The sequence below is a fragment of the Mesoplodon densirostris genome, chromosome 1, assembly GCF_025265405.1.
Source record: "Mesoplodon densirostris isolate mMesDen1 chromosome 1, mMesDen1 primary haplotype, whole genome shotgun sequence".
Taxonomy (NCBI): domain Eukaryota; kingdom Metazoa; phylum Chordata; class Mammalia; order Artiodactyla; family Ziphiidae; genus Mesoplodon; species Mesoplodon densirostris.
Window position 1 is genome coordinate 176092873 of NC_082661.1, and position 25503 is coordinate 176118375.

At 38.4% G+C, this 25503-nt stretch overlaps 1 protein-coding gene across 16 annotated transcripts in view; it reads left to right on the forward strand.

Annotated features, from left to right (window-relative positions):
* The window catches only part of USP54 (ubiquitin specific peptidase 54), a 151961-nt gene that overhangs the window by 76172 nt on the left and 50286 nt on the right, over positions 1-25503 (forward strand). For 15 of the 16 annotated variants that reach the window (XR_009533759.1, XM_060111873.1, XM_060111883.1 and 12 more), the window contains exons 2-3: positions 2938-3776; positions 14487-14579. Coding sequence is in view for 15 of the 16 variants with exons in the window: in XM_060111873.1 (XP_059967856.1) it covers positions 3630-3776; positions 14487-14579 (240 nt within the window). In the remaining variant the exon portion in view is untranslated. The remainder of the gene's footprint in view (positions 1-2937; positions 3777-14486; positions 14580-25503) is intronic. The other variant, XM_060111892.1, reaches the window with a different exon arrangement.

The following is a 25503-nucleotide window of genomic DNA, read 5'->3' on the forward strand; positions in this document are numbered from 1 at the left end:
TAATTAGAAGACTTATTCCTGCTGGCTTACAACTTTCTAGTATCCTGAGGTCCCCAAACAGAAATTTACTTTTCAGTTTTTAGGCTCAGCAATTCACTCATTCAGTGAACTCATTATTAATTCTTTGTTTTGAAAACTTGCTTTCACATACCTATCACATTAAATCTCAGTCACTGTGTGAAATAGGTATTGTGCCACCATTCCATAGACCCAGAAAACAAAGTTCAGGACACCTAAGTTATTTGGGATTACATAAAGTAGTAAAAATGTAGAATTTGAACCCATGTTTTTCCAACTCCAGGTCTAGTCCTAGTCCTCTTAATAATATCACAATTACTCTACATCACTTACTCCTGACAACAACTTGAACTTACACTGTGTTTTGACCTCTCCTTGTCATAGAAATAGGATTCAAGCTTTATTTCCTTTTAATTTGTCCTTATATCTTTACATTTTTGTATTTTTCTTTTTCTTTCTTTTATTTTCAGTTTGGGATTGCCAATATCATCTGGCATGGTTATTATCTACCAGCTTAATGATTTTAGTCATGATTTTGCATTGAGTTACTAATACTGCATACAGTACAAGGTAATTCTTACATAATTTTAAATTCTTTTATTATTTGCAGATATCAATTCCTTTTCAACTTAAAAAATAATTTAAAACTTACAAACAAGTTGCAAGAAGTGGAACAAAGAATTTTCATATACCCTTGAGCCAGATTTATTTACTGTTAACATTTTGCTATATTTGCTTTACTATTTTCTCTTTCCTTCTCTCTCCATATATACATAAGTATACACGCATACACACAATTTTTTTTTTTTTCCTGAACCATGTCAGAGTAGGTTGCAGACATTATGCTCTTTTACCCCTAAAATACTCTGGTACTGCCTAGGAAGTTCTTTTTCTTTTTAAAAATAGGTTGTTAGAGCCATGTCGGTAGAACTCTTTATTTTCTCATGTATCTTTAGTAGATGGATTATATTGTTTGTTGCTAGACCTGTAATTTAAGTGAAATATTTTGTCATCAGTATTTCTTGGACTGTTTGTTATTACCACTCTTGGCTTTGTTCTTTTTGGCTCTCACCTCTGGTTTCTGACACACCTAGCTCAAGTGTGAGAGTTTTTTGCCTTACCCTACATAATGCTGCCATTCAGAGCCTGAGAATCTTTTTTTTCTGCTACTGCCTTTTTTCCCTTTGCTCCCTGAACTCAGGGGTGTGTATCATAGGGCAGGCTGAGTTTCAGTGAGCTCCTAATGTGGATACTGGAAACCCCACCTGCCTGCCAAGTCCTTTTGGCTTTGAGCAAAGTGAAGGGTTGGTATTTGTCATTCCTTTGCAGCAGTTGAGCTGAAGGAATGCTGCATGGCTTGTTGGAAGTTGCTTAGTGGCCTCCAGTGGGGTGTATATGGGGTGTGTGTAGAGGGTTGAGGGTCTTGTAGTCTGTGTAGGAGACATGGGGTCCTGCCTGGTGCTATATGCTAATCATCAGGCAGTGTTTATTGAGTGCCTGCTTATGACTAGACTAGCACTGTGTTAGGAGCTTTTGGAATAGTATAATAAAATATATAATTAAGTCACAGTAAGTAGTCAAACAATTCTGGCTCTGCCACTTACCAGCTTTGATTGGGGCAAGTTAATGTCTTTAAGCCTCCCTTTACTCTTCTGTGAAACGGAACTATTAATACCTACATGATAGGGCTGTTATGAAGATTAAGTAAAGAATATAGGTATTGTTTAGCACATGTCTGACACTAGTTAGTATTTCATTTCATACAGTCATAGTCAGGATGTATGACTGATACCATATAAAACAAATAGAGATTAATAAAAACAAATACAGAATAATATGACACTATAATGTATAACCTAATACTTTAACTGTGACCTGTAGATTGTAAATAGTCTGGGAATTTAGAGAAGGAAAAGAACAGTCTGTGCAACCATTTAATATTCCTGTGCCTCAGCTTTTCCACTGAACACACTATGGATACTGCTAGGTGAGCCAAGAATGATTAAGATATTATATTTTTGCTTTTTTAGGTCATCCATATGATGGTGGGAAGGAAGGGAGAAGCTTGGGAAACTGTTAGAAACCAAATTTAATATTTAACATTCTTAATTTTTTCCTTCTGTGTACCTGGCAGCCTTATAGAAAAACTTACAGGTGAATATTAGAAGCATTTCCTTCCAAGGAAATTTTCCCTTGTTGCCTCACTGGCATTTTAATTAGGTGAAAATTAATGTTGGTCAATGGATGGCCTCTGATTGTGAACACCTTGGATATAATCTGAGGATTAAGTGATTTGTAACCCAAATTATCTCTCTGATCCTCTGGCAAAAAATGTTAACATACAAACAAACAGGTCAGAAGAAGATTTAGTTCTTTTGGACTGGATGTTAAGGACATATGGTTTACTCACCATGAGGGTTTCTCTGGGATGGGACATCTTTACTCAGAGCCCAGACTGATAACTGCCACTCCCACCTTTAAATAGGCTTTTATAGCCATGAGCATGTAAAATACCTTGAAAATTTTCTGTACTCACAACATCCAAAACAAACTGTTTCAATTTCTAGTTTGGTGTGTGTTTACTTGGTAACTTTTTTCTTAGCCTGATTTTGGAAAGTTTGCATTCAGTTCTTATTTTTGTCCAGGTCAACTTTCTTCTCCTCCTAGAAAATTTGGGAGAAGGCTCCTATGAGAGTAAAGCTGCGCACACCTTTTTCTTCCCACCTCTTTGGTTTGAGTGTTTCTCCTTTTTGTTGTTGTTAGGATTTCTTTGCAGGGGTGGGGTGGTGAGCATTGTTTGTCTCGGTTTCAAGTTTTAGTGAGAGGTGAGGCAACGCTGATCTTGGCAGAAGCGCACAAAGCTAGTAGAGTCATTAAATGACGCAAGCTTTTGATTGTTTTTTTTTTCTTTCTTTAAAGCTCTCTGGCACAGCTGGCTAGTCTAGTCACAGAGGAAAAGAGAAGAGACTTTCTGAAGTTCTGGATGGAATACTAGAAAATGTTTGGGACATATTAAAAAACAGCAGCAGAACAACAACAACAGAAACTCCATTTATTTCAAACAAGCTTCTTAGCTTTGTGGAATCTATGTCAGTTGCTTAGAACTTGGGTTTTTACTTCAGAGGATGATGGGACGAGGCAATAGAAGGCGAGGAGGGTTGCGTTGGATTCTTGCTTATCTGTCTGCCTCTCCTTCCAGTTGGAAAATTCTTCAATCCACAAGAAGCATTATAAACAAGCCTAAAGAACACATCCTACCCTGATCCTGGATTCTGTTGGAGTTGAGGAGTACAGCCACTTCACCAGGGTTTTATGGAGGCAGTTCAAGAAAAATCGAAGGAAGGATTTCTCTGTTTGAATTAATCCTGTGCCATGTTACATTTTGGGCATTGCTTGGAGCAAGTAGGGGACAGCTCTGTCATGTGGATCTAAGGATACCTGAGTTTCTTGAGCTGCGTATATGATGTTTGGAATGTTGTAAATTCAAAATCTTTCAACATAAATTTGTTAAATTCTGGATTCTCTTTATATTAAGGACTTCAGCAGACAGAAACTCCCTCCCCAAAAGATACAAAACTTCCTCTGTGTTTTCAGGCTAAATGTGAACAATAATGTCTTGGAAGAGAAATTATTTTTCAGGGGGCCGTGGTAGTGTCCAAGGGATGTTTGCTCCTCGAAGCTCGACCTCCATAGCCCCCAGCAAAGGCCTCAGCAATGAGCCAGGACAAAACAGCTGCTTCCTCAACAGTGCCTTGCAGGTAAGGGTAATTTCTTTCTTTTTGGTGAACTTTGACTTTCACTTGCTGATGCTGTATTTCTGATTACTCTTTTAAATCTAATACTTGATAGTCTCTTTTTGAGGTCAGCAGCCTAAGATCAGTTTTTAAGTTAATCTCTGTGATCGTAGGCAAGTCACTTTATCTCTTTGAGTCTCAATTACCTCATTTGTAAAAGAGGAGAGTAATAATGATAGTAGAAATAATAACTGTAACTACTACTACTTAGCTGTCTAAAGGGAGGTACATGGACTAGATGATCTTACTACTTGTTTATTGACTTTTTTCCTGAACAGTCTCTACTGTTTCCTTTTTTTCCATTTGAGACGAAGGTGTCTCATCACCCTCGTTGCCTTCCTCTAGTATAGAAAGCAAAATTCTTTCCACAGGTGAAAGATTCTCAGGTATGTTATTCTTTTTTTTTAATATTCTTTTTTACTTTTTTTTTTTTTTTTTTTGCTGTACGCGGGCCTCTCACTGCTGTGGCCTCTCCCGTTGCGGAGCACAGGCTCCGGACACACAGGCTCCGCGGCCATGGCTCGCGGGCCCAGCCGCTCCGCGGCATGTGGGATCTTCCGGGATCGGGGCACGAACCCGTGTCCCCTGCATCGGCAGGCGGACTCTCAACCACTGCGCCACCAGGGAAGCCCTTTTTTTACTTTTTATTGATGTATAATATACATACAGGAAAATGCATGTATCATAATTATACAATTCAGCTTTCAAAACAGATCACAACCATGTAAACAGCACCCAGAGTAACAAAGAGCTGATTTCCAGCTTGCAGAAGACTCCCTTGTGCTCTCTTCCAGTCACTAACCACTCCCCAAGGGTAAACACTATTGAAGGGTAACCACTAACCATAGATTAGTTTTGCCTGTTTTTGAACTTAATTTAAATGAATCAGGTATGTTATTCTTGTCTCATAATATTCAGGCTCTTAGCACACATTCTGATCCGGGTCCAGTCTTTGTCCACTTCTTCATCTCCTTCCTCTGAGCTCTCCTGCAGTGTCTGGTCAGATATGCTTGCACAGAGCTGGTAGAAAATAAATTCCTCTAAGGTGATTATCTACTCTAAATTTTCCCTTTTTGTCTTGCTTGCCACTTTAGTTGTCTCAGAATCCCAAAGCTTCCTGTCTGTCTGCCTGCCCTGCCCAATCAGGGCCATAGTGTGTTCGGTTCATCCCCCTTGGTCTAACTTTCAAGTGATTACTTTCCCCTTTTTTCTCCTCTTCAAAGTAAAAGTAAATGCAATTTGCCACCCAAGATAATTATGCTTGGGTAAAATATTAGCTTTACACCTCAGATGTATGAGAAAATAAGTTGTTATGAAAGAAAAAAAGACAAGACAACATATTTGGTATAAAAAGCACTGGACTTAGGAGACCTGGGTTCTAGTTTTAGCCTTTCTTTAGACTAGCCTTGTGACCTTGTACAGGTAATAGTATTTTAATTTTCTCATTTGTAGTACAAGAATCTTGTCAAGCTTATTTATTTATTTACTTATTTATTTTGTATTATGAATCTTCATGTACACATCAACCAGGCACAACAATGATTAATATTTACCAGTCTTAGTTCATTCACTGGCCCCCTTTTTTGCTGAATTATTTTAAGCTACTCCCAAGCATCATGTGATCTTTAAATACTTCAATGCATTTCTCTAGTACATAAGGACATGAAAAAAACCATAATCTCAATGACTTTATCACACCTAAAAAGTTTAGCTAAAATTATTTATATTATCTAATACCCAGTCCATGTTTAGTCTTCTCAGTAGTATAAAAATGTCTTTTTAAAAAAATTGAGGTAAATTTGATGTACAATATTATATAGGTTACAGGTGTACAACATAGTGATTCACAATTTTTAAAGGTTATACTCCATTTATAGTTATTATAAAATATTGACCGTATTCCCTATGTTGTATGGTATATCCTTGTAGCTTACTTATTTTATACAGAATAATTTGTACCTCTTAATCTCCTACCCCTATCTTGCCCGCCACCTTCCCTCTCCTCACTGGTAGCCACTAGTTTGTTCTCTATATCTGTGAATCTGTTTCTTTTTTGTTGTATTCACTAGTTTATTTTATTGTTTAGATTCCACATATAAGTGATATCATACAGTATTTGTCTTTCTCTGTCTGATTTATTTCACTTAGCATAATAACCTCCAAGTCCATCCATGTTGCAAATGACAAAATTTCATTGTCAAGATTATTTATGTAATAAAATTTCCATACTCTGTTTTCAATTTTTTTTTGAAAACATTAAAAAATTCTATGCTGTCTAGAGTCAAAAATTCAAAAATTCTATGCTGTCAAACTATAGAAAGAGTTTAAGTACCTTCACTAATTACTACCACAAATTGTATGCAGTTGCAGTGGGGGCGGGGGTGGGGGTGGGTGTTTGGTTAGGCTTCCCCCCCCCACATATTAGCTTTTTGAGTCACTTTGCATAAACTAACAATACTTTTGTAATTTAGAAGAAGGTAAAAAAGGGTGTTGATAGAGATGTGTGTGTATTTACCTCCTATCAGGCCATAGTCCTGTTTTTATAATTCTGTTTTTTTCTATATGTTCTATTTTTATTGTCAGTCTAAGCAATAATATTTACAAATTTCTGTTCTAATTTCCAGTGCCATATAGAATATATAACTTACACACACATACCTATTTCTATATTTATACTTGAAGACATTGATAGTTTTGGAGTGCCTGTTATAATCATGTTACAAGCTGAAAGTAATTGTTTCAATGAGCTAATATTCTAACTTTTGGTATGAAAGCTGTGTTCACCACAGATGTATTGAACCCATTACATTTATTATAAAAAGGCATTGCTTATTTAGGAGTGTAACGTGTTTCAAAGAACTTTTGGAAATATATATCTATAGACACCAAAGTATGAAGAAGCCCCGGAGGTGTGCTATAATCTGGTGCTCCAAAAGTAGTGCCTTTTCATATATGGTGCTATTTAAATGTTTTCCAGATAAGAGGAGCTTCCTAAGGCATTTATGCTATATATTACACCATTTCTTTTTCAACTGAACTCATAGTTTACTCAGATTTCGTGAGTTTCTTTATGAAGTGTCTTTTTGTATTCCAGGATCCCATCCAGGATATTACATTTACATTTACTTGTCCTGTCTCCTTAGGCTCCTCTTGGCTGTGACAGTTTCACACAATTTCCTTGTTTTTGATGATCTTGACAATTTTGAAGGGTACTAGTCAAGTATTTTGTAGGATGTCCCACTATTGCAGTTTGTCTGATATGCTTCTCATGATTAGATTGGCATTATGGGTTTTTGAGAGGAATACCATAGAAGTAAAGTGTTGTTCTCATCACATTGTATCAAGGTTACAAACTATAAACAGATTTTTTTTAACATCTTTATTGGAGTATAATTGCTTTGCAATGTGTGTTAGTTTCTGCTGTATAACAAAGTGAATCAGTTATATGCATACGTATATCCCCATATCCCCTCCCTCTTGCGTCTGCTTCCCACCCTCCTTATCCCGCCCCTCTAGGTGGTCACAAAGCACTGAGCTAATCTCCCTGTGCTAGGCAGCTGCTTCCCACTAGCTATCTATTTTACATTTGGTAGTCTATATATGTCAATGTTACTCTCTCACTTCATCTCAGCTTACCCTTCCCCGTCCATGTGTCCTCAAGTCCATTCTCTATGTCTGTGTCTTTATTCCTGTCCTGCCCCTAGGTTCATCAGAACCAATTTTTTTTTATATTCCATATATATGTGTTAGCATACAGTATTTGTTTTTCTCTTTCTGACTTATTTCACTCTGTATGACAGACTCTAGGTCCATCCACCTCTCTACAAATAACTCAATTTCGTTTCTTTTCATGGCTGAGTACTATTCCATTGTATATATGTGACACATCTTCTTTATCCATTCATCTGTCGATGGACACTTAGGTTACTTCCATGTCCTAGCTATTGTAAATAGCGGTGCACTGAACATTGTGGTACATGACTCTTTTTAAATTATGGTTTTCAGGGTGTATGCCCAGTAGTGGGATTGCTGAGTCATATGGTAGTTCTATTTTTGTTTTTTAAGGAAACTTCATAGCATTCTCCATAGTGGCTGTATCAATTTATGTTCCCACCAACAGTGCAGGAGGGTTCCCTTTTCTCCACACCTCCTCCAGCATTTATTGTTTGCAGATTTTTTGATGATGGCCATTCTGACTGGTGTGATGTGATACCTCATTGTAGTTTTGATTTGCATTTCTCTAATGATTAGTGATGTTGAGCATCTTTTCATGTGTTTGTTGGCAATCTGTATATCTTCTTTGGAGAAATGTCTCTTTAGGTCTGCTGCCCAGTTTTGGATTGGGTTGTTTGTTTTTTTTGATATTGAACTGCATGAGCTGCTTGTATATTTTGGAGATTAATCCTTTGTCGGTTGCTTCGTTTGCAAATATTTTCTCCCATTCTGAGGGTTGTCTTTTCGTCTTTTTTATGGTTTCCTTTGCTGTGCAAAAGCTTTTAAGTTTCATTAGGTCCCATTTGTTTATTTTTGTTTCTATTTCCGTTTCTCTAGGAGGTGGGTCAAAAAAGGATCTTGCTGTGATTTATGTCATAGAGGGATCTGCCTATGTTTTCCTCTAAGAGTTTTATAGTGTCTGGCTTTACATTTAGGTTTTTAATCCATTTTGAGTTTATTTTTGTGTATGGTGTTAGGGAGTGTTCTAATTTCATTCTTTTACATGTAGCTGTCCAGCTTTCCCAGCACCACTTATTGAAGAGGCTGTCTTTTCTCCATTGTATACTGTTGCCTCCTTTATCAAAGATAAGGTGACCATATGTGCGTGGGTTTATCTCTGGGCTTTGTGTCCTGTTCCATTGATCTATATTTCTGTTTTTATGCCAGTGCCATACTGCCTTGATTACGGTAGCTTTGTAGCATAGTCTGAAGTTCAGAAGCCTGATTCCTCCAGCTCCGTTTTTCTTTCTCAAGATTGCTTTGTCTATTCAGGGTCTTTTGTGTTTCCATACAAATTGTGCAATTTTTTGTTCTAGTTCTGTGGAAAATGCCATTGGTAGTTTGATAGGGATTGCATTGAATCTGTAGATTGCTTTGGGTAGTAGAGTCATTTTCACTCTGTTGATTCTTCCAATCCAAGAACATGGTATATCTCTCCATCTGTTTGTATCGTCTTTAATTTCTTTCATCAGTGTCTTATAGTTTTCTGCATACAGGTCTTTTGCCTCCTTAGGTAGTTTTATTCCTAGGTATTTTTGTTGTTGTTGTTGCAATGGTGAATGGGAGTGTTTCCTTAATTTCTCTTTCAGATTTTTCATCATTAGTGTATAGGAATGCAAGTGACTTCAGTGCATTAATTTTGTATCCTGCTACTTTACCAAATTCATTGATTAGCTCTAGTAGTTTTCTGGTAGCATCTTTAGGATTCTCTATGTATAGTATCATGTCATCTGCAAACAGTGACAGTTTTACTTCTTCTTTTCCCATTTGGATTCCTTTTATTTCTTTTTCTTCTCTGATTGCTGTGGCTAAAACTTCCAAAACTGTGTTGAATAATACTGGTGAGAGTGGACAACCTTGTCTTGTTCCTGATCTTAGAAGAAATGGTTTTAGTTTTTCACCATTGAGAACGATGTTGGTTGTGGGTTTGTCATATACGGCCTTTATTATGTTGAGTTAGGTTCCCTCTATGCCTACTTTCTGGAGAGTTTTTATCATAAATGGGTGTTGAATTTTGTCAAAAGCTTTTTCTGCATCTACAGAGATGATCATATGGTTTTTCTCCTTCAATTTGTTAATATGGTGTATCACGTTGATTGATTTGCGTATATTGAAGAATCCTTGCATTCCTGGGATAAACCCCACTTGATCATGGTGTATGATCCTTTTAATGTGCTGTTGGATTCTGTTTGTTAGTATTTTGTTGAGGCTTTTTGCATCTATGTTCATCAGAGATACTGGCCTGTAGTTTTCTTTTTTAGTGACATATTTGTCTGGTTTTGGTATCAGGGTGATGGTGGCCTCATAGAATGAGTTTGGGAATGTTCCTCCCTCTGCTATATTTTGGAAGAGTTTGAGAAGGATAGATGTTAGCTCTTCTCTAAATGTTTGATAGAATTCGCCTGTGAAGCCATCTGGACCTGGGCTTTTGTTTGTTGGAAGATTTTTAATTACCATTTCAATTTCAGTGCTTGTGATTGGTCTGTTTATATTTTCTATTTCTTCCTGGGTCAGTCTTGGAAGGTTATGCTTTTCTAAGAATTTGTCCATTTCTTCTGGGTTGTCCATTTTATTGGCATATAGTTGTTTGTAGTAATCTCTCACGATCCTTTGTATTTCTGCAGTGTCAGTTGTTGCTTCTCCTTTTTCATTTCTAATTCTGTTGGTTTGAGTCTTCTCCCTTTTTTTCTTGTTGAGTCTGGCTAATGGTTTATTAATTTTGTTTATCTTCTCAAAGAACCAGCTTTTAGTTTTATTGATCTTTACTATTGCTTCCTTCATTTCTTTTTCATTTATTTCTGATCTGATCTTTATGATTTCTTTCCTTCTGCTAACTTTGGGGTTTTTTTGTTCCTCTTTCTCTAATTGCTTTAGGTATAAGCTTAGGTTGTTTATTTGAGACTTTTCTTTTTTTCTTGAGGTACGATTGTATTGCTATAAACTTCCCTTTTAGAATTGGTTTTGCTGCATCTCATAGCTTTTGGGTTGTCGTGTTTTCATTGTCATTTGTTTCTAGGTATTTTTTGGCTTCCTCTTTGATTTCTTCAGTGATCTCTTGGTTATTTAGTAGCATATTGTTTAGCCTCCATGTGTTTGTATTTTTTAGTTTTTTTCCTGTAATTGATATCTAGTCTCATAGTGTTGTGGTTGAAAAAGATACTTGATACAATTTCAATTTTCTTAAGTTTATCAAGGCTTGATTTGTGACCCAAGATATGGTCTATCCTAGAGAATGTTCCATGAGCACTTGAGAAGAAAGTGTATTCTGTTGTTTTTGGATGGAATGTCCTATAAATATCAATTAAGTTCATCTTGTTTAATGTGTCATTTAAAGCTTGTGTTTCCTTATTTATTTTCATTTTGGGTGATCTGTCCATTGGTGAAAGTGGGGTGCTAAAGTCCCCTACTATTATTGTGTAACTGTCGATTTCCCCTTTTATGGCTGTTAGCATTTGCCTTTTGTATTGAGATGCCGCTATGTTGGGTGCATAAATATTTACAATTGTTATATCTTCTTCTTGGATTGATCCCTTAATCATTATGTAGTGTCCTTCTTTGTCTCTTGTAATAGTCTTTATTTTGAAGTCTATTTTGTCTCATATGAGAATTGCTACTCCAGCTTTCTTTTGATTTCCATTTGCATGGACTATCTTTTTCCATCCCCTCACTTTCAGTCTGTATGTGTCCCTAGGTCTGAAGTGGGTCTCTTGTAGACAGCATATATACGGGTCTTGTTTTTATATCCATTCAGCCCACCTACGTCTTTTGGTTGCGGCATTTAATCCATTTACATTTAAGGTAATTATCGATATGTATGTTCCTATTACCATTTTCTTAATTGTTTTGTGTTTGTTTTTGTAGGCCTTTTCCTTCTCTCGTGTTTCCTGCCTACAGAAGTTCTTTAGCATTTGTTGTGACGCTGGTTTGGTGGTGCTGAATTCTCTTACTTTTGCTTATCTGTAAAGGTTTTAATTTCTCCATCGAATCTGAATGAGATCCTTGCTGGGTAGAATAATCTTGGTTGTAGGTTTTTCCCTTTCATCACTTTAAGCATGTCCTGCCATTCCCTTCTGGCTTGCAGAGTTTCTGCTAATAGATCAGCTGTTAAACTTATGGGGATTCCTTCGTATGTTATTTGTTGTTTTTCCCTTGCTGCTTTTAATATTTTTTCTTTGTATTTAATTTTTGACAGTTTGATTAATATATGTCTCTGCGTGTTTCTCTTTGGGTTTATTCTGTATGATACTCTTTGTACTTCCTGGACTTGATTGACTATTTCCTTTCCCGTGTTAGGGAAGTTTTCAACTATAATCTTTTCAAATATTTTCTCAGACCCTTTCTTTTTCTCTTCTTCTTTTGGGACCCCTATAATTCAAATGTTGGTGCATTTAATGTTGTCCCAGAGGTGTTTGAGACTGTCCTCAATTCTTTTCATTCTTGTTTCTTTATTCTGCTCCCTGGCAGTTATTTTCACCATTTTGTCTTCCAGCTCACTTATCCATTCTTCTGCCTCAATTATTCTGCTATTGATTCCTTCTAGAGTATTTTTAATTTCAGTAATTGTGTTTTTCATCACTGTTTGTTTGCTCTTTAGTTCTTCTAGATCCTTGTTAAATGTTTCTTGTATTTTCTTCATCCTGTTTCCAAGATTTTGGATTATCTTTACTATCATTACCCTGAATCCTTTTTCAGGTAGGTTGCTTATTTCGTCTTCATTTATTTGGTCTTGTAAGTTTTTACCTTGCTCCATTGTTTGTAACATACGTTTTTGTCCTTTGATTTTTTTTTTTTTGATGGGTAGTGCTGTATTCCTGTCTTATGGGTTGTTTGGCCTGAGACATCCAGCACTGGAATTTGCAGGCAGTTGTATTAGAGCTGGGTCCTGGTGCTGTGATTAGTACCTCCGGGAGGCCTCACTCCGATTAATATTCCCTGGGGTCTGAGGTTCTCTGTTAGTCCAGCGCTTTGGACTTGGAGCTCCCATCACAGGAAGTCGGGCCTGACCTGTCACTGGCCTGGGAACCAAGATCCCGCAAGCTTCGTGGTGTGGTTACAAAAAAAAAAAAGAAAAGGAAGGACAGAAAAAAAGAAAGGAGCAGTACAATATCAAAGTGTAAAAACAAAATTAAATTAGAAAGATAAATATTAGGAAAAATAAAACTATAATTGAAACAACTGCAACAAGGTAAAATAAAACCACAACAGAAAAAAGAAGAAAAAAAGGGGCGGGGTGAACAAGCCAAAAGGAGAGAATAATAACAAAGTATAAAGAATATAATAAAATTAGAAAAAATAAAAGATTTATTAGGAAAAATAAAAATATAAAATATCAACAACAATGAATCAACAAGGTGAAACAGAACCCCAATCTAAAAGAGGAAAAAAGAAAGAAAGAAAGAAAAGAAAAGCCTTGGCTATGGGGTCAGAGTTTAGGTGGTGGTGGAACTTAGGCAGGGGTGGAGTTTAGGGTGGGGCAGGATATAGGTGAGTGGGGGGGTGACATTTGGGTGTGGGGAAGGGCCTAGGCTCCAGAACCCACGCAGCTGTAAAAGGCCTTGCGGGTGGAGCCTCGATGGGGCAGTGTTTAAACATGGGGCAGGGCCTCTGCTTAGGACCTGTGTGGGAAGGAGGTCACACCTCTCTCACAAGGAAAGGAGGGCCTCTGAAGTGTGGAGTTCTGGAGTTTGGAGGTAGGGCCCTTAGTGAGGGTGTATGGGTGGGGTTTAGGCCCAGCGTGTTGGTCAGGGTCTCTAAGTGTAGAGGTGGGGCCTTTGGTGGGGGTGTAGGGGCGGGGCTTGGGTTCTGCAGGGCAGGAGGGAGGCTCTGAGGGCAGAGGATTAGGCCCGGGAGCCCAACAGGCCCCCTGGTGCCTAAGTGGACAGAGAAGGTGCTGGCCCGGTTCCCTTCCGTTCCTTTGTGCCCCTCCCCCATTGTCTCCCCCAGGGTCCCCTCTACTGCTGATGGACCCCTAACCATGGGTGGGTCCTGCTGGGTGTAGCAACTCCTCCCCTCCCCCAGCCACCACTCAGGGTTGCCAGTCCCAGAGGTCCAGCCTTTACTTTTGCTCCCCCTTCCCTCCCTCCCACTCCCGCAGGCCTGTGCGGCTGTCAGGGGACTCAATGGGCAGAGGATCAGGCCTGGGATCTCAGCAGGCTGCTGGGGGCCCAAGTGGGAGGGGAAACCTGGTCGTGCTCCCTTTTGATCTTCTGCTGTCCCAGTGGTCACCCAGTTTCCCCCTTCAGGCGTGGGATCCCCTCCCCCAGCTGCCCCTCAGGGATGCCAGTCCCCTCCCTTCTCCACTTCTCTTCCCCCTTCACTCCCCCCCATGCCCCACATCCTACCTGGTTGCTGGGGGTTCCTCCCGTCCCCTTAGGTGTCCGTGGTCCCCCACTGGTGCCTAGTAGGTACCCTAGTTGTGCGGAGACGCGAATTCCGTGTCCTCTTAGTATGCCATCTTGACTCTGCCCACTATGAACAGATTTATCACTGTTGATATCACGATTATTTTTTTTATTCTGTTGACTTAAGGAGGTCACACCTCTCTCAGAAAGGTCCAAAAATTGAGAAATCTAACAAAGGCAAAATTCCACACTACCATTCAAGCTTCTAAATAAGTTTTAAAATATTCATGGTTTTCTTGTGTGGACCATTAAAATAAATCCTTATTCCACAGTTTTTAACCCATAAATTCCCTCTTTAGGATCACATTTGATGTATCTCATATCATTTTGTCTGTGTGACCTACTTTATGTTCGAATTAGTGTCTTTTCCAGAATATGGTCACCTATCCCTCTGGTTGGATACCTCACCTTTTTTGACATTTTTTTTTAATACACTAGAGTGAGCTTTTCTCTTGGGAGTAACAATGTCTATTGTCTACCTATGTTTGCTTGACTTCTTGAATTTGAAATTAAATGAGGGTTTTTTGTAGAGTAATGAAGTATTTTCCCTTTTCATCAGGTTTTATGGCACTTGGACATCTTCCGACGTAGCTTTAGGCAGCTTACAACTCACAAATGCATGGGAGATTCCTGCATCTTTTGTGCTCTCAAGGTAAATACTTCAAATTTGTTTCTTCTCACTATCATTAGGTTAATGATCAATATTAAGGTGGTTTGGTTATTCAGCTTGATGCTAAAGAATTTGTTACTGCATTATTTGCATGTGGTTTACTACAAAGGATAAGTATGATTAGTTTTGCTTGTTTCAAAGAACTACTACTTGGTTTAGGTATTCTGTTTCTCTGAACCTTTTGCCCGCACAACTCTATTTAATGTGATTGGATACTATTCAAATGTGCTTAGACTTTGAGTATTTATCCGAAAAGCTAACACTAAATTTTCGTTTTGAAAGAATAAACAACCAACTGTTTTTCATGGAATTAACTATTGTCTATTAAAGCTAAATTTAGCACAAACTCTTTCTTTTAAGAAAAGCCAGGGGGCTTCCCTGGTGGTGCAGTGGTTGAGAGTCCTCCTGCCGATGCCGGGGACATGGGTTCGTGCCCTGGTCTGGGAAGATCCCACATGCCACGGAGTGGCTGGGCCCGTGAGCCATGGCCGCTGAGCCTGTGTATCTGGAGCCTGTGCTCCGCAACGTGAGAGGCCACAACAGTGAGAGGCCCGTGTACCGCAAAAAAAAAAAAAGAAAAGCCAGGGGGCTTCCCTGGAGGCACAGTGGTTGAGAATCTGCCTGCCAGTGCAGGAGACATGGGTTTGAGCCCTGGTCTGGGAAGATCCTACATGCCACGGAGTGATTGAGTCCCTGCGCCACAACTGCTGAGACTGTGCTCTAGAGCCTGTGAGCCACAACTACTGAGCCCGTGTGCCACAACTACTGGAGCCTGTGCTCCTAGATCCTGTGCTCCGCAACAAGAGAAGCCACCGCAATGAGAAGCCTGTGCACCACAATGAACAGTAGCCTCTGCTCGCCATAACTTGAGAAAGCCCACGTGCAGCAACAAAGACCCAACACAGCCAAAAATAAAAATTAAAAAATTTATTAAAAAAAAATCCAGTACTAAAATTTTCCCATTTTCCCATTCCCTAATATTTCCTATTATTACATGTAATAATCAATAGATTCTTTATATCAGTTGTGTACCCCATTATCTGACTCCAAGTTTTTCATTTCTGAATAAAATGAAACTGAGGATTCATTTAGAGACAAATAAAATGCCCTAATGTGAGAGAGTTCTGACTCAGAGATTTTAGGTAAGTTGCTAAAGAGAAGGAACTAGGATGTGGAAGGGCCCATTCTCTATTACTCTTCCAACACTTATCCTTGTTGTTTTCTTGGTCCTGATATACAATGGATTATTTATGGTTGGATGAGTATGCTTAAGTTCTGAGTAAGCTTCTAGAGTCATTTTTCAGTCTCATGAAGTCTGAATTCTTGGTTTGTCACAGGGATGCTTGGTTGTGATCATTATTAATTTAGTTGCTTTTACACCTGAGAGCAGGAATTGTGACCAAAAAATCCAGGAGAATTTCGCAGTTAAATTTGCAACAACTGACTCAAAACAGTTTTTTGACCAACATCTGTTTGAAGTTTTAGTCCATGGTAGGCAGATATTTCTGGAAAGAGATAACTGAGTCTTCTGAACTCTTTGCCACTAGGGTCACAAATATCTTTTTTTTTTCCTACCCTTTGTTTGGAACCATTATAACTTTTAACAAAATATAGAATATAAATCACTGGTTAATAATTTAGAAAGAGTCATGTACCACAATGTTCATTGCAGCTCTATTTACGGTAGCCAGGACATGGAAACAACCTAAGTGTCCATCGACAGATGAATGGATAAAGAAGATGTGGCACATATATACAATGGAATATTACTCGGCCATAAAAAGAAACGAAATTGGGCTTCCCTGGTGGCACAGTGGTTGAGAGTCCTCCTGCCGATGCAGGGGACACGGGTTTGTGCCCTGGTCCAGGAAGATCCCCCATGCCGCGGAGCGGCTAGGCTCGCGAGCCATGGCCGCTGAGCCTGCGCATCCGGAGCCTGTGCTCCGCAACGGGAAAAAAAAAAAAAAAAAAAACGAAATTGAGTTATTTGTAGTGAGGTGGCTGGACCTAGAGTCTGTCACACAGAGTGAAGTAAGTCAGAAAGAGAAAAACAAATACTGTATGCTAACACATATATATGGAATCTAAAAAAATAAAAAACATGGTTCTGAAGAACCTAGGGGCAGGACAGGAATAAAGACACAGATGTAGAGAATGGACTTGAGGACATGGGGAGGGGGAAGGGTAAACTGGGACGAAGTGAGAGAGTAGCATGGACATATATACACTACCAAATGTAAAATAGATAGCTAGTAGATAGCTAGTGGGAAGCAGCTGCATAGCACAGGGAGATCAGCTCGGTGCTTTGTGACCACCTAGAGGGGTGGGATAAGGAGGGTGGGAGGGAGATGCAAGATGGAGGGTATATGGGGATATATGTCTATATATAGCTGATTCACTGTGTTATACAGCAGGAACTAACACAACATTGTAAAGCAATTATACTCCAGTAAATCTGTTTAAAAAATTATTGGTTAATTGGGGAGTTTAAATATGAAATTTTAATAAAACCAGATTTTTTACAAGTTGTAACATTTCTGACTATGCCCATTCAGATGGAAGTCCATCCAAAAGAGCATTCGGCTTGATTTTTCTGAACGGTACATTGGCATTAAGTATCTAACTTTAGATAAACAAGAAACATAGTGGTCCTTTGGTCAGCAAGTCCAAGGGAAGTCTGGTTCATGGCATTAAAACCAAAAAAACAAGGCAAGTTACTTGCTAGAGAGATCTGAATCCTGGAGAAATCCCTGGTAGAACAATCTCCTGAAACTGGAAACTCCTATCTGTAACAAGAAGGCATGATGGAAATTACATGACCCTCTGACATGCCTTTGATTAGTCAGGACTGTGCCATATTCTTCACTGGCCCAGATGGGACTCTGGAGAATTGGCTGTCATAGTCTTGCTATGTTTCATTTTCCACAGGGACAAATTGTTACTTTAATAAAAATCAATATAATTATATAAGTCAGAAAGATAAAGGAAACCAATCACCAGACCTTATGGGACACCTTCTGAAATAGCCAGTTACAGAAAGGAAGTTGTTTTTCAAGCTAAAGGGGCTGAGGTTGTATCTTGGGAGTTTTTCAGAGAAGCAGTTGCTTATGATAGATAGGTAAATGGGCTTAGTGGATCAAAGGCTGTGTTTTGGGTCTTTTTATAAGCTGAGGATGTGTTGGAATTCTGATGCTTTCCTCATCACATCATTGCCTGATCTATCCATTACATGTCTTTTCCTTCACTGCCTCTTTTGCTATATTGGAAGATTAAAAATTTGATTTTTTTTTCCCTAAAGTGCTTTTCAATCTCTCAGTGCTAAATAAATGTTAAATAATTAGGCTCTAATTTGCACATACTTTGTTTTAGATGGCATTGTTTGCATTCTTTTAATTATTGTGCACTTAATTTGAAAATTATACTCTTAGACTTTCCAATAAACATGCTTAGATAACTCATTCATTTATTTGTATAGACAAAAAGGAAATTAGATCCCTACTTCATGTTATACCAAAAGTAAGAATTTCAGATGAATTAAGGAGTAAAATGTGAAAGACAAAATACTTCATTTTAGAGGAAACTATGAGAGAATATCATGGCCTAAGAGATAGAGAGAATTTAATAAATAAGACATGAAAAATACAAAGTTAAAAAGCTTGATACGTTTTACTATAGAAAATTCAAGAACTTCTGTTCATCAGAAGACTCCATAAATACAATAAATATACAAGGCTACAAATTGGGAGAAAGTATCTGCAATATATATAATCAACAGAGGACTGGTATCCAACATAGAACTCCAGAGAAGAACACCCATGAAGAATAAGTAAATAATAAAATGAGTCAACAGGAAAATGGACAAAACACATAAACGGGCATTTCTCGGAATGGGAAACCCAATTGATATTTAAGCATATGAAATACGCTTACCCTCTTTAGTAATGTAAGAAATGTAGATTAAACCATACCCTTCATATTAGTAGAAATTTAAAAGTCAGGTAAAATTGTTACCTATAAGGTAGAATAATGAGAATTTACATACATTTTTGGTTGGAATATAAATTGACACCACTATTTAGGAAACCAGTTTGTCATTACATTTGTCAAATAAAATTGAAGTAGCAGGTACCCTACTACTCAGTAATTCTACTCCTGGGTATTCGCTGTAAAAAACTTCGTTGTACACACATACCAGAAGATATGTTTGGAGATGTTTAAGGTAGTATTTTTTTTGTGATTACAGAAAAATGAAACAACCCATCCCAACTCTAATATAATCGATTAAAAAATTATGGTTTATTCCTAGAGTAGTAGTTTATTTCACTTCTATATAGTTGTGAAAACGGATAGCTTGCAGCTACATGTATCATTTTGAGTTAATCACAGAAGCATTACAGACAGCCATCAACTTACGATGGTCTGACTTTACGATTTTTTGACTTTATGATGATGTGAAAGCGATATACATTCAGTAGAAACCTTACTTTGCATTTTGATCTTTTCTTGGGCTAGTGATATATATGGTATGATACTTTCTTGTGATGCTAGGCAGCTGTAGCATGCCTCAGCTCCCAGTCAGCCACACAATCACGACGTTAAACAACCGATACACTTATAATCATTTCTGTACCCATACAAGCGTTCTGTTTTTCACTTTCCATAAAGTATTCAATAAATTCGATCAGATATTCAACACTTTATAATGAAGTAGGCTTTGTATTAGATGATTTTGCCCAACTGTAAGCTAATGTAAATGTTCTGAGCAAGTTTAAGGTAGGCTAGGCTAGGCTATGATGTTCAGTAGTTAAGTTAGGCATGTTTTCAACTTACAATGGGTTTATTGGGATGTAACCCCATCATAAATCAAGGAAGATTTGTATATTGAATGAAAAAAGCAAGTCACAGAAGACTGCTAAACTATGATTCCATTTATATACAAATCCAAAACAGGCAGAATAAATAACATATTGTTCCGGGATACATACATATGATAAAATTGTAGAGAAAAAAGGAATGATTTTCACAAAATTCAGGATAATGGTTGCCTCTGGAAGGTGGAATGGGTAGGATATAATCATTTGTGGATACTCAAACTCAATTTTTCCATTCTTAAATTGTGTGGCAGGCACATGGACATTTATTTATCATTCTTTGGCTGTATATACACATCATGTTTGTTCTTTATTTGAATGATGATTTTTATTATAAATATAGAAAAATACTGCAATCATTCTGGAAAGTATACTAACGTGTAAAGAGGAAAACTGAAAATAGCCTGAATTCCACCATAGGAATTATCATTTCTCTTTATGCCTCCTCTCTGGTCTATAATATTTCTAGTAATAGGTCTTTTTGCCCACCGTTTTAGTAAAAAGAGTACTTCTTTTTTTCAGACCCTTTCCATCTCTAGTATCTTCCTATTTCATTTGTTCTAACCTAAGACTACCCTGGAGTGCTATTTTGAAGTTACTACCTTCTTATAATCTTGAAGTGGCTCCCAGTTGTCTCTTAAATCACTTGGAAAAGCAGGATTATGGACATTTAAAAAACTATTTTCACACTTCCTTTTCCCTTCCTCTCCTTCCCCAGGCACTCCATTTCATCTGTGATAGCAGATGGTATACTTACTATGCCTGCCTCTTAGACATTGCATTGCAGATGTCATTCACTTTGCCTGCATCCCTTGGCACCCAAAATAATAACAAAAATAATAACAATAAACAGAACAGTAACACATTCCTTTTAAGCCAAACCACATCTGCCTTTCAGAAATTTATCTTCTTCATGAAGTTTTAAAAATACTATATCTACATCCGTAATTGATTTTAACAGTGTTTAGCATGGCTGAATGGGTTTTTGGGAAGGTGGCCCAGCTTTTCTTCTCTTTTGGTGTTCCTCACAGTGCCTGGACCATAATATAAACACAACTTTTCTGGGTTCATATAGTCTTTTAGTACTTCTTGGTATTTAGTTATAGAGTTTAGGGTATTGCCTTTTCCTTTTCTTTTTCTTTCTGTCTTTTATATTCTCTCACTCTTGTCTTGTTTAATAGAGATTTTCATATTGTGACTTTTGGTCTCATACTTTTTTTAGTAAGTCTAGGCCTTCATGCCTCATTTAGTAAGGGAAGGGAGAGATGTGGGGGAGGGGAGGAGGGAGGCAGGAAGGGGAGTTGATGGTGGGAAAGATCTGCTGACAGAAGAAGTCAAAGTCTGGGATTCTCTCAGCAGAGCAGTTATCTGGTATCCTGCCGTTAAGTTACATGTTAACTTTGTGGTGTCCCAGTGTGGGTGTAATTCTATATATATTCTATATTTTTTTCTCTATGGGTGTAATTATGTATATTTTTCTCTGCCTCCTATTTAAAAAGGAGGAATATTTGATGAGGCTAATAAGAATTCTTTTTGCTGATACTTCATGACCTGTTTGCATTCTTTTTTTTTTTTGCGGTACGCGGGCCTCTCACTGTTGTGGCCTCTCCCGTTGCGGAGCACAGGCTCCGGACGCGCAGGCTCAGCGGCCATGGCTCACAGGCCCAGCCGCTCCGCGGCATGGGGGATCTTCCCGGACCGGGGCACGAACCCGTGTCCCCTGCATCGGCAGGCGGACTCTCAACCACTGCGCCACCAGGGAAGCCCCTGTTTGCATTCTTTAATGCTAAGTTTGATTTGTAAAATTCTGATTTCTTAGATTTTTTTTTAAAAACAAGAGATTCCAAACTTGCTGAATTTGAAGTACTCTGCAAAACTTGCCAGTTCTTTATAAAGTCATAATTCTTTATGTTAGAGCATAATTGCTTATCTCTAGAACCTACTATTAAGGACAAAAAGAAACACAAACATGTTCCTCGATCAGTCAGAAGCTAGCCAACTTTCCCTTAATCTGATGTTTGGATGAAGGATTTGCCCTTCCAAGTCTGGCTGAAAGATATGTGTCCCTGCTCTCTCTCCAGTTGTTTACTTAAAATGCATTTACTACTGGCTTTATGTGAATACCTTTTGGGTCACGTCTTCTTTAATATTTTTGTTTTTTTCTTCTGCTCTATGAACGTCTGCCAATAGTCCTGTGCCTCGTGATCTTCATTGGTACCATAGTATATGTTGCATCCAGTACTTTTTGGTGGTTTGTACACAATATTTATGATAATCCATTTCTTTTGGTCCTGTAAAATATACTGTGTTTTTTTTTCTGTGTTACTTGACACTAAGTCCCTAAAGTAATTACAGCCTCAGAATCTTGTATGCAAATTATTAATGAAGAATTTGTGTTAGTTTGTCTTTCTGCTTACTTTGAACTGCAATGCCTTTCAACTCTGACTTAGCAAATAGAAGAGATTTGTGGGGGGCTTCCCTGGTGGCGCAGTGGTTAAGAGTCTGCCTGCCAATGCAGGGGACACCGGTTCGGGCCCTGGTCCGGGACGATCCCACATGCCGCGGAGCATCTGGGCCCGTGCACCACAACTATTGAAGCCCATGCACCTAGAGCCCATGCTCTGCAGCAGGAGAGGCCACCGCAGTGAGAGGCCTGTGCACCACAATGGAGAGTGGCCCCTGCTCACTCTGCAACTAGAGAAAGCCTGTGCACAACAGTGAAGACCCAGCACAGCCCAAAAATAAATAAATGAAAACATAAGTTTATTAAAAAAAAGAGAGATTTGTGTGCTAATTACCCTGTCCCTTCTAAAATACCAAATTTATTCCCATCTAGTATTACTGAAAGATTTTTCCTGACCTAAACTGTTGTCATGCCTATAGCCCAGAGCTCTGATTTATTATTCATATTGAGTCTGCTCTTACACTCTGGCCCCCAGGGTATGACTTGACTTTGGTATTGGTTTATTTATTTATCTCTGTCCAGAGGAGGAAATCCGTCCTCTGTACTTAGCATGCCACAAAGATTTTGTTCTCCTTCCAGGGATTGTACTAGAGGCTTTACAGTGCCAGGATGTAGGACAGAGTGTTTTTTGTTATAGGCAAAGAAGAATGCTGCATTGATTGATTAAATCCAACAAACCTTCTCAATTAGTGATTTTTTTTAAAGGATGTTAGTATAAGGGAATGGTGGTGGTGATGGTGGTAGGTAGGGAGGAAATAGGTTTTTATATATAGGGGTTCTAGAATGTAACTCTGTACCTGTAGAGCAGTAAGACTGTTGTGAAGGGGCAGGAAAGTCTGTGTTCTGCTGATAGCTCACTTGTTACTTGGGGGGAAATATGAGAGTTCAGGGAACAAATCTCTCAATATTTTTTTATTGTGTACCATGTAGCTGTTCCTCTACTGGGGACCGAAGCATAAACATATCGAGTAAAGTGGTATAAGGAATTAGTCTGGTCATTTTTTTGTAGACTGGAGGAATGGAAGGTTCTTCATTGTCCTATAGTCATGGCCACTATCAGACAGGAGTAAACCCATTATCCTAGACTGGCTATTTATTTAAGCCAGGAAGTTAGCTTTCTAGTATGTTACCTGGAAATTTTAGCTAGTAATAAATAGCCCTCACATAAGGAAGGTATGTCCTTATGTCTAATGCACCTATCCATTTGAATTGAACTTCCTTGTTCTGCTTATCTATGTGATATGAACATATTTGTGTGGTCTTTTGGTTAACCTTTCTTAAAGTTGTATTAGACTGTACCTAAATATTCTTCTTCTTCTTTTTTTTTTTTTTTTTGCGGTACGCGGGCCTCTTACTGTTGTGGCCTCTCCCGTTGCGGAGCACAGGCTCCGGACGCGCAGGCTCAGCGGCCATGGCTCACGGGCCCAGCCGCTCCACGGCATGTGGGATCTTCCCGGACCGGGGCACGAACCCGTGTCCCCTGCATCGGCAGGCGGACTCTCAACCACTGTGCCACCAGGGAAGCCCTCTTCTTTTTTTAAAATTAATTTATTTTATTTTTGGCTGCCATGAGTCTTCGCTGCTGTGTGCGGGCTTTCTCTAGTTGCAGCGAGTGGGGGCTACTACTCTTCGTTGCGGTGCGCGGGCTTCTCATTGCGGTGGCTTCTTTTGTTGCGGAGCACGGGCTCTAGGCATGCAGGCTTCAGTAGTTATGGCTCGCGGGCTCTAGACCGCAGGTTCAGTAGTTATGGCGCATAGGCTTAGTTGCTCTGCATCATGTGGGATCTTCCTGGACCAGGGCTTGAACCCTTGTCCCCTGCATTGGCAGGCAGATTGTTAACCACTGCGCCACCAGGGAAGCCCTGTACCTAAATATTCTTGACTAATTTAATCATTGACATAACTTGGATAGTATAAAACTCAGGCTCTTATCCTTTTTAAAATTCTGGAGTTCAGAATTTTACATGGTATTTCAAATAGAGGGGTATGACTACAAGGAAAAATATAGCAGATCATCATGATTCTTTTCAGAGTTTATGGCAGAACCTGAAACTTATACAATCTCAAAATCTTTGTGCATGTCCAGAAGGGTCCCCCTTTTTATTTCCCCTGTGGGGTAAGTGGCTATGATATTGATTCTTAAAATTTGATTTGAATACTGTTGGTAATCTTTAAGGTACTACATTTCTGATCTTGGCAAAAATTCCAGAATGACTGTTACATTTTTATAAATCTCAATATTAGTTTATGATTTCCCCCTAAAAGCAATACTATTCCCTGGTGAATTTGGCCTGTCTCTGTGTCTGTCTGTCCAGTGTCTTGAGGTCTTGTTGTTTCTATCTGTGTCTCTGCCTTTGTGTATGTGGGTGTCATTTTTGCATAGGCAGCAGGAATGCGTGTGAAAGGTAAGTTTATGATGGTCTTTTACTTCACCACTGTAAGTCCAAGGTATTGAGTTATAAATTGAATGCAAATAAAGCCCTAAACTCATGGGGAGATATGGTATTGGTAACTGAATTTAATTTAAAGGGACTGATATAGGATATGTGGGTAATTTTCTAATAAGGAAGTCCAGAAGGTAGCTATTTTAAGACATAAGGTTAAAGAATCCCAAGAGAGAAACTGGCCAGCTGTTCTCTGCTTTTTCTTCCTGGAGCAAGAATTCTGTTAAACTGACTGGATACCTTTTTCTGAGTGTGGTAATGGTATTATGGTTAAGTGTTTTTTTTTTTCAGTTTTATTGCAGTATAATTCACAAATAAAAATTGTGAGATTTAAGGTACACAACTTGATGTTTTGATATATACGTATATTGTGAAATGATCACTACAATCAAGCTAATTAACATAGCCATCACTTTACATAGGTACCTTTCATTTTGTTTTGTTTTTACTGCATAAATGTCACTTCAGAATTGTCACTAAAGTTTTTATATTTAACAACTTTAATTTGAAGAACACATATTTGGTCAGCTCATAGACTACAAGCCTTGGGAGTTGCAGCTCACACTTGTCAGGGGAGATGTAATCACTGATTCTGTTATATCACAAAAAAATCACTGAACACTAGAGAAAGAGTTTGTTATATGGTTATGTTTTAAACAAAAAGGGTTCTTATTTTTTAGAGGCATATCCTGACATATTTACAGATGAATAATGTCTGGTATTTGTTTCAAAATGATCTGGGAGGAGGGGTAAGTGGGTGGGTGGTATATATGAAATGAGATTGGCCACAGGTCAGTAATGGTTGAGGATGGATGATAGGTACATGGGAATTTATTGTGCTATTTTGTCTACCCTTGTATATTTGAACTTTTTTGTAATAAAATGTTAAAAATCCAGTGTTACTGTTTTGGATGCCAAAATGGTAAATATTTCAATATTCTTTCCCCTCTTGAAAGAAAGCGTTCAACATTCTTTTGAACATACAAATCTAGGGTGAAAGTTCTATTTTCCAGCAGTCAGTGACTCTCAAGGAGTAGCTCCTTTATTTTCCTTTCAAAGGGTTGTGTTTGCAAACAGGCTCGATTGGCCACATCTAGGTTTATGATTTATTTAGGTCTATGATTTAC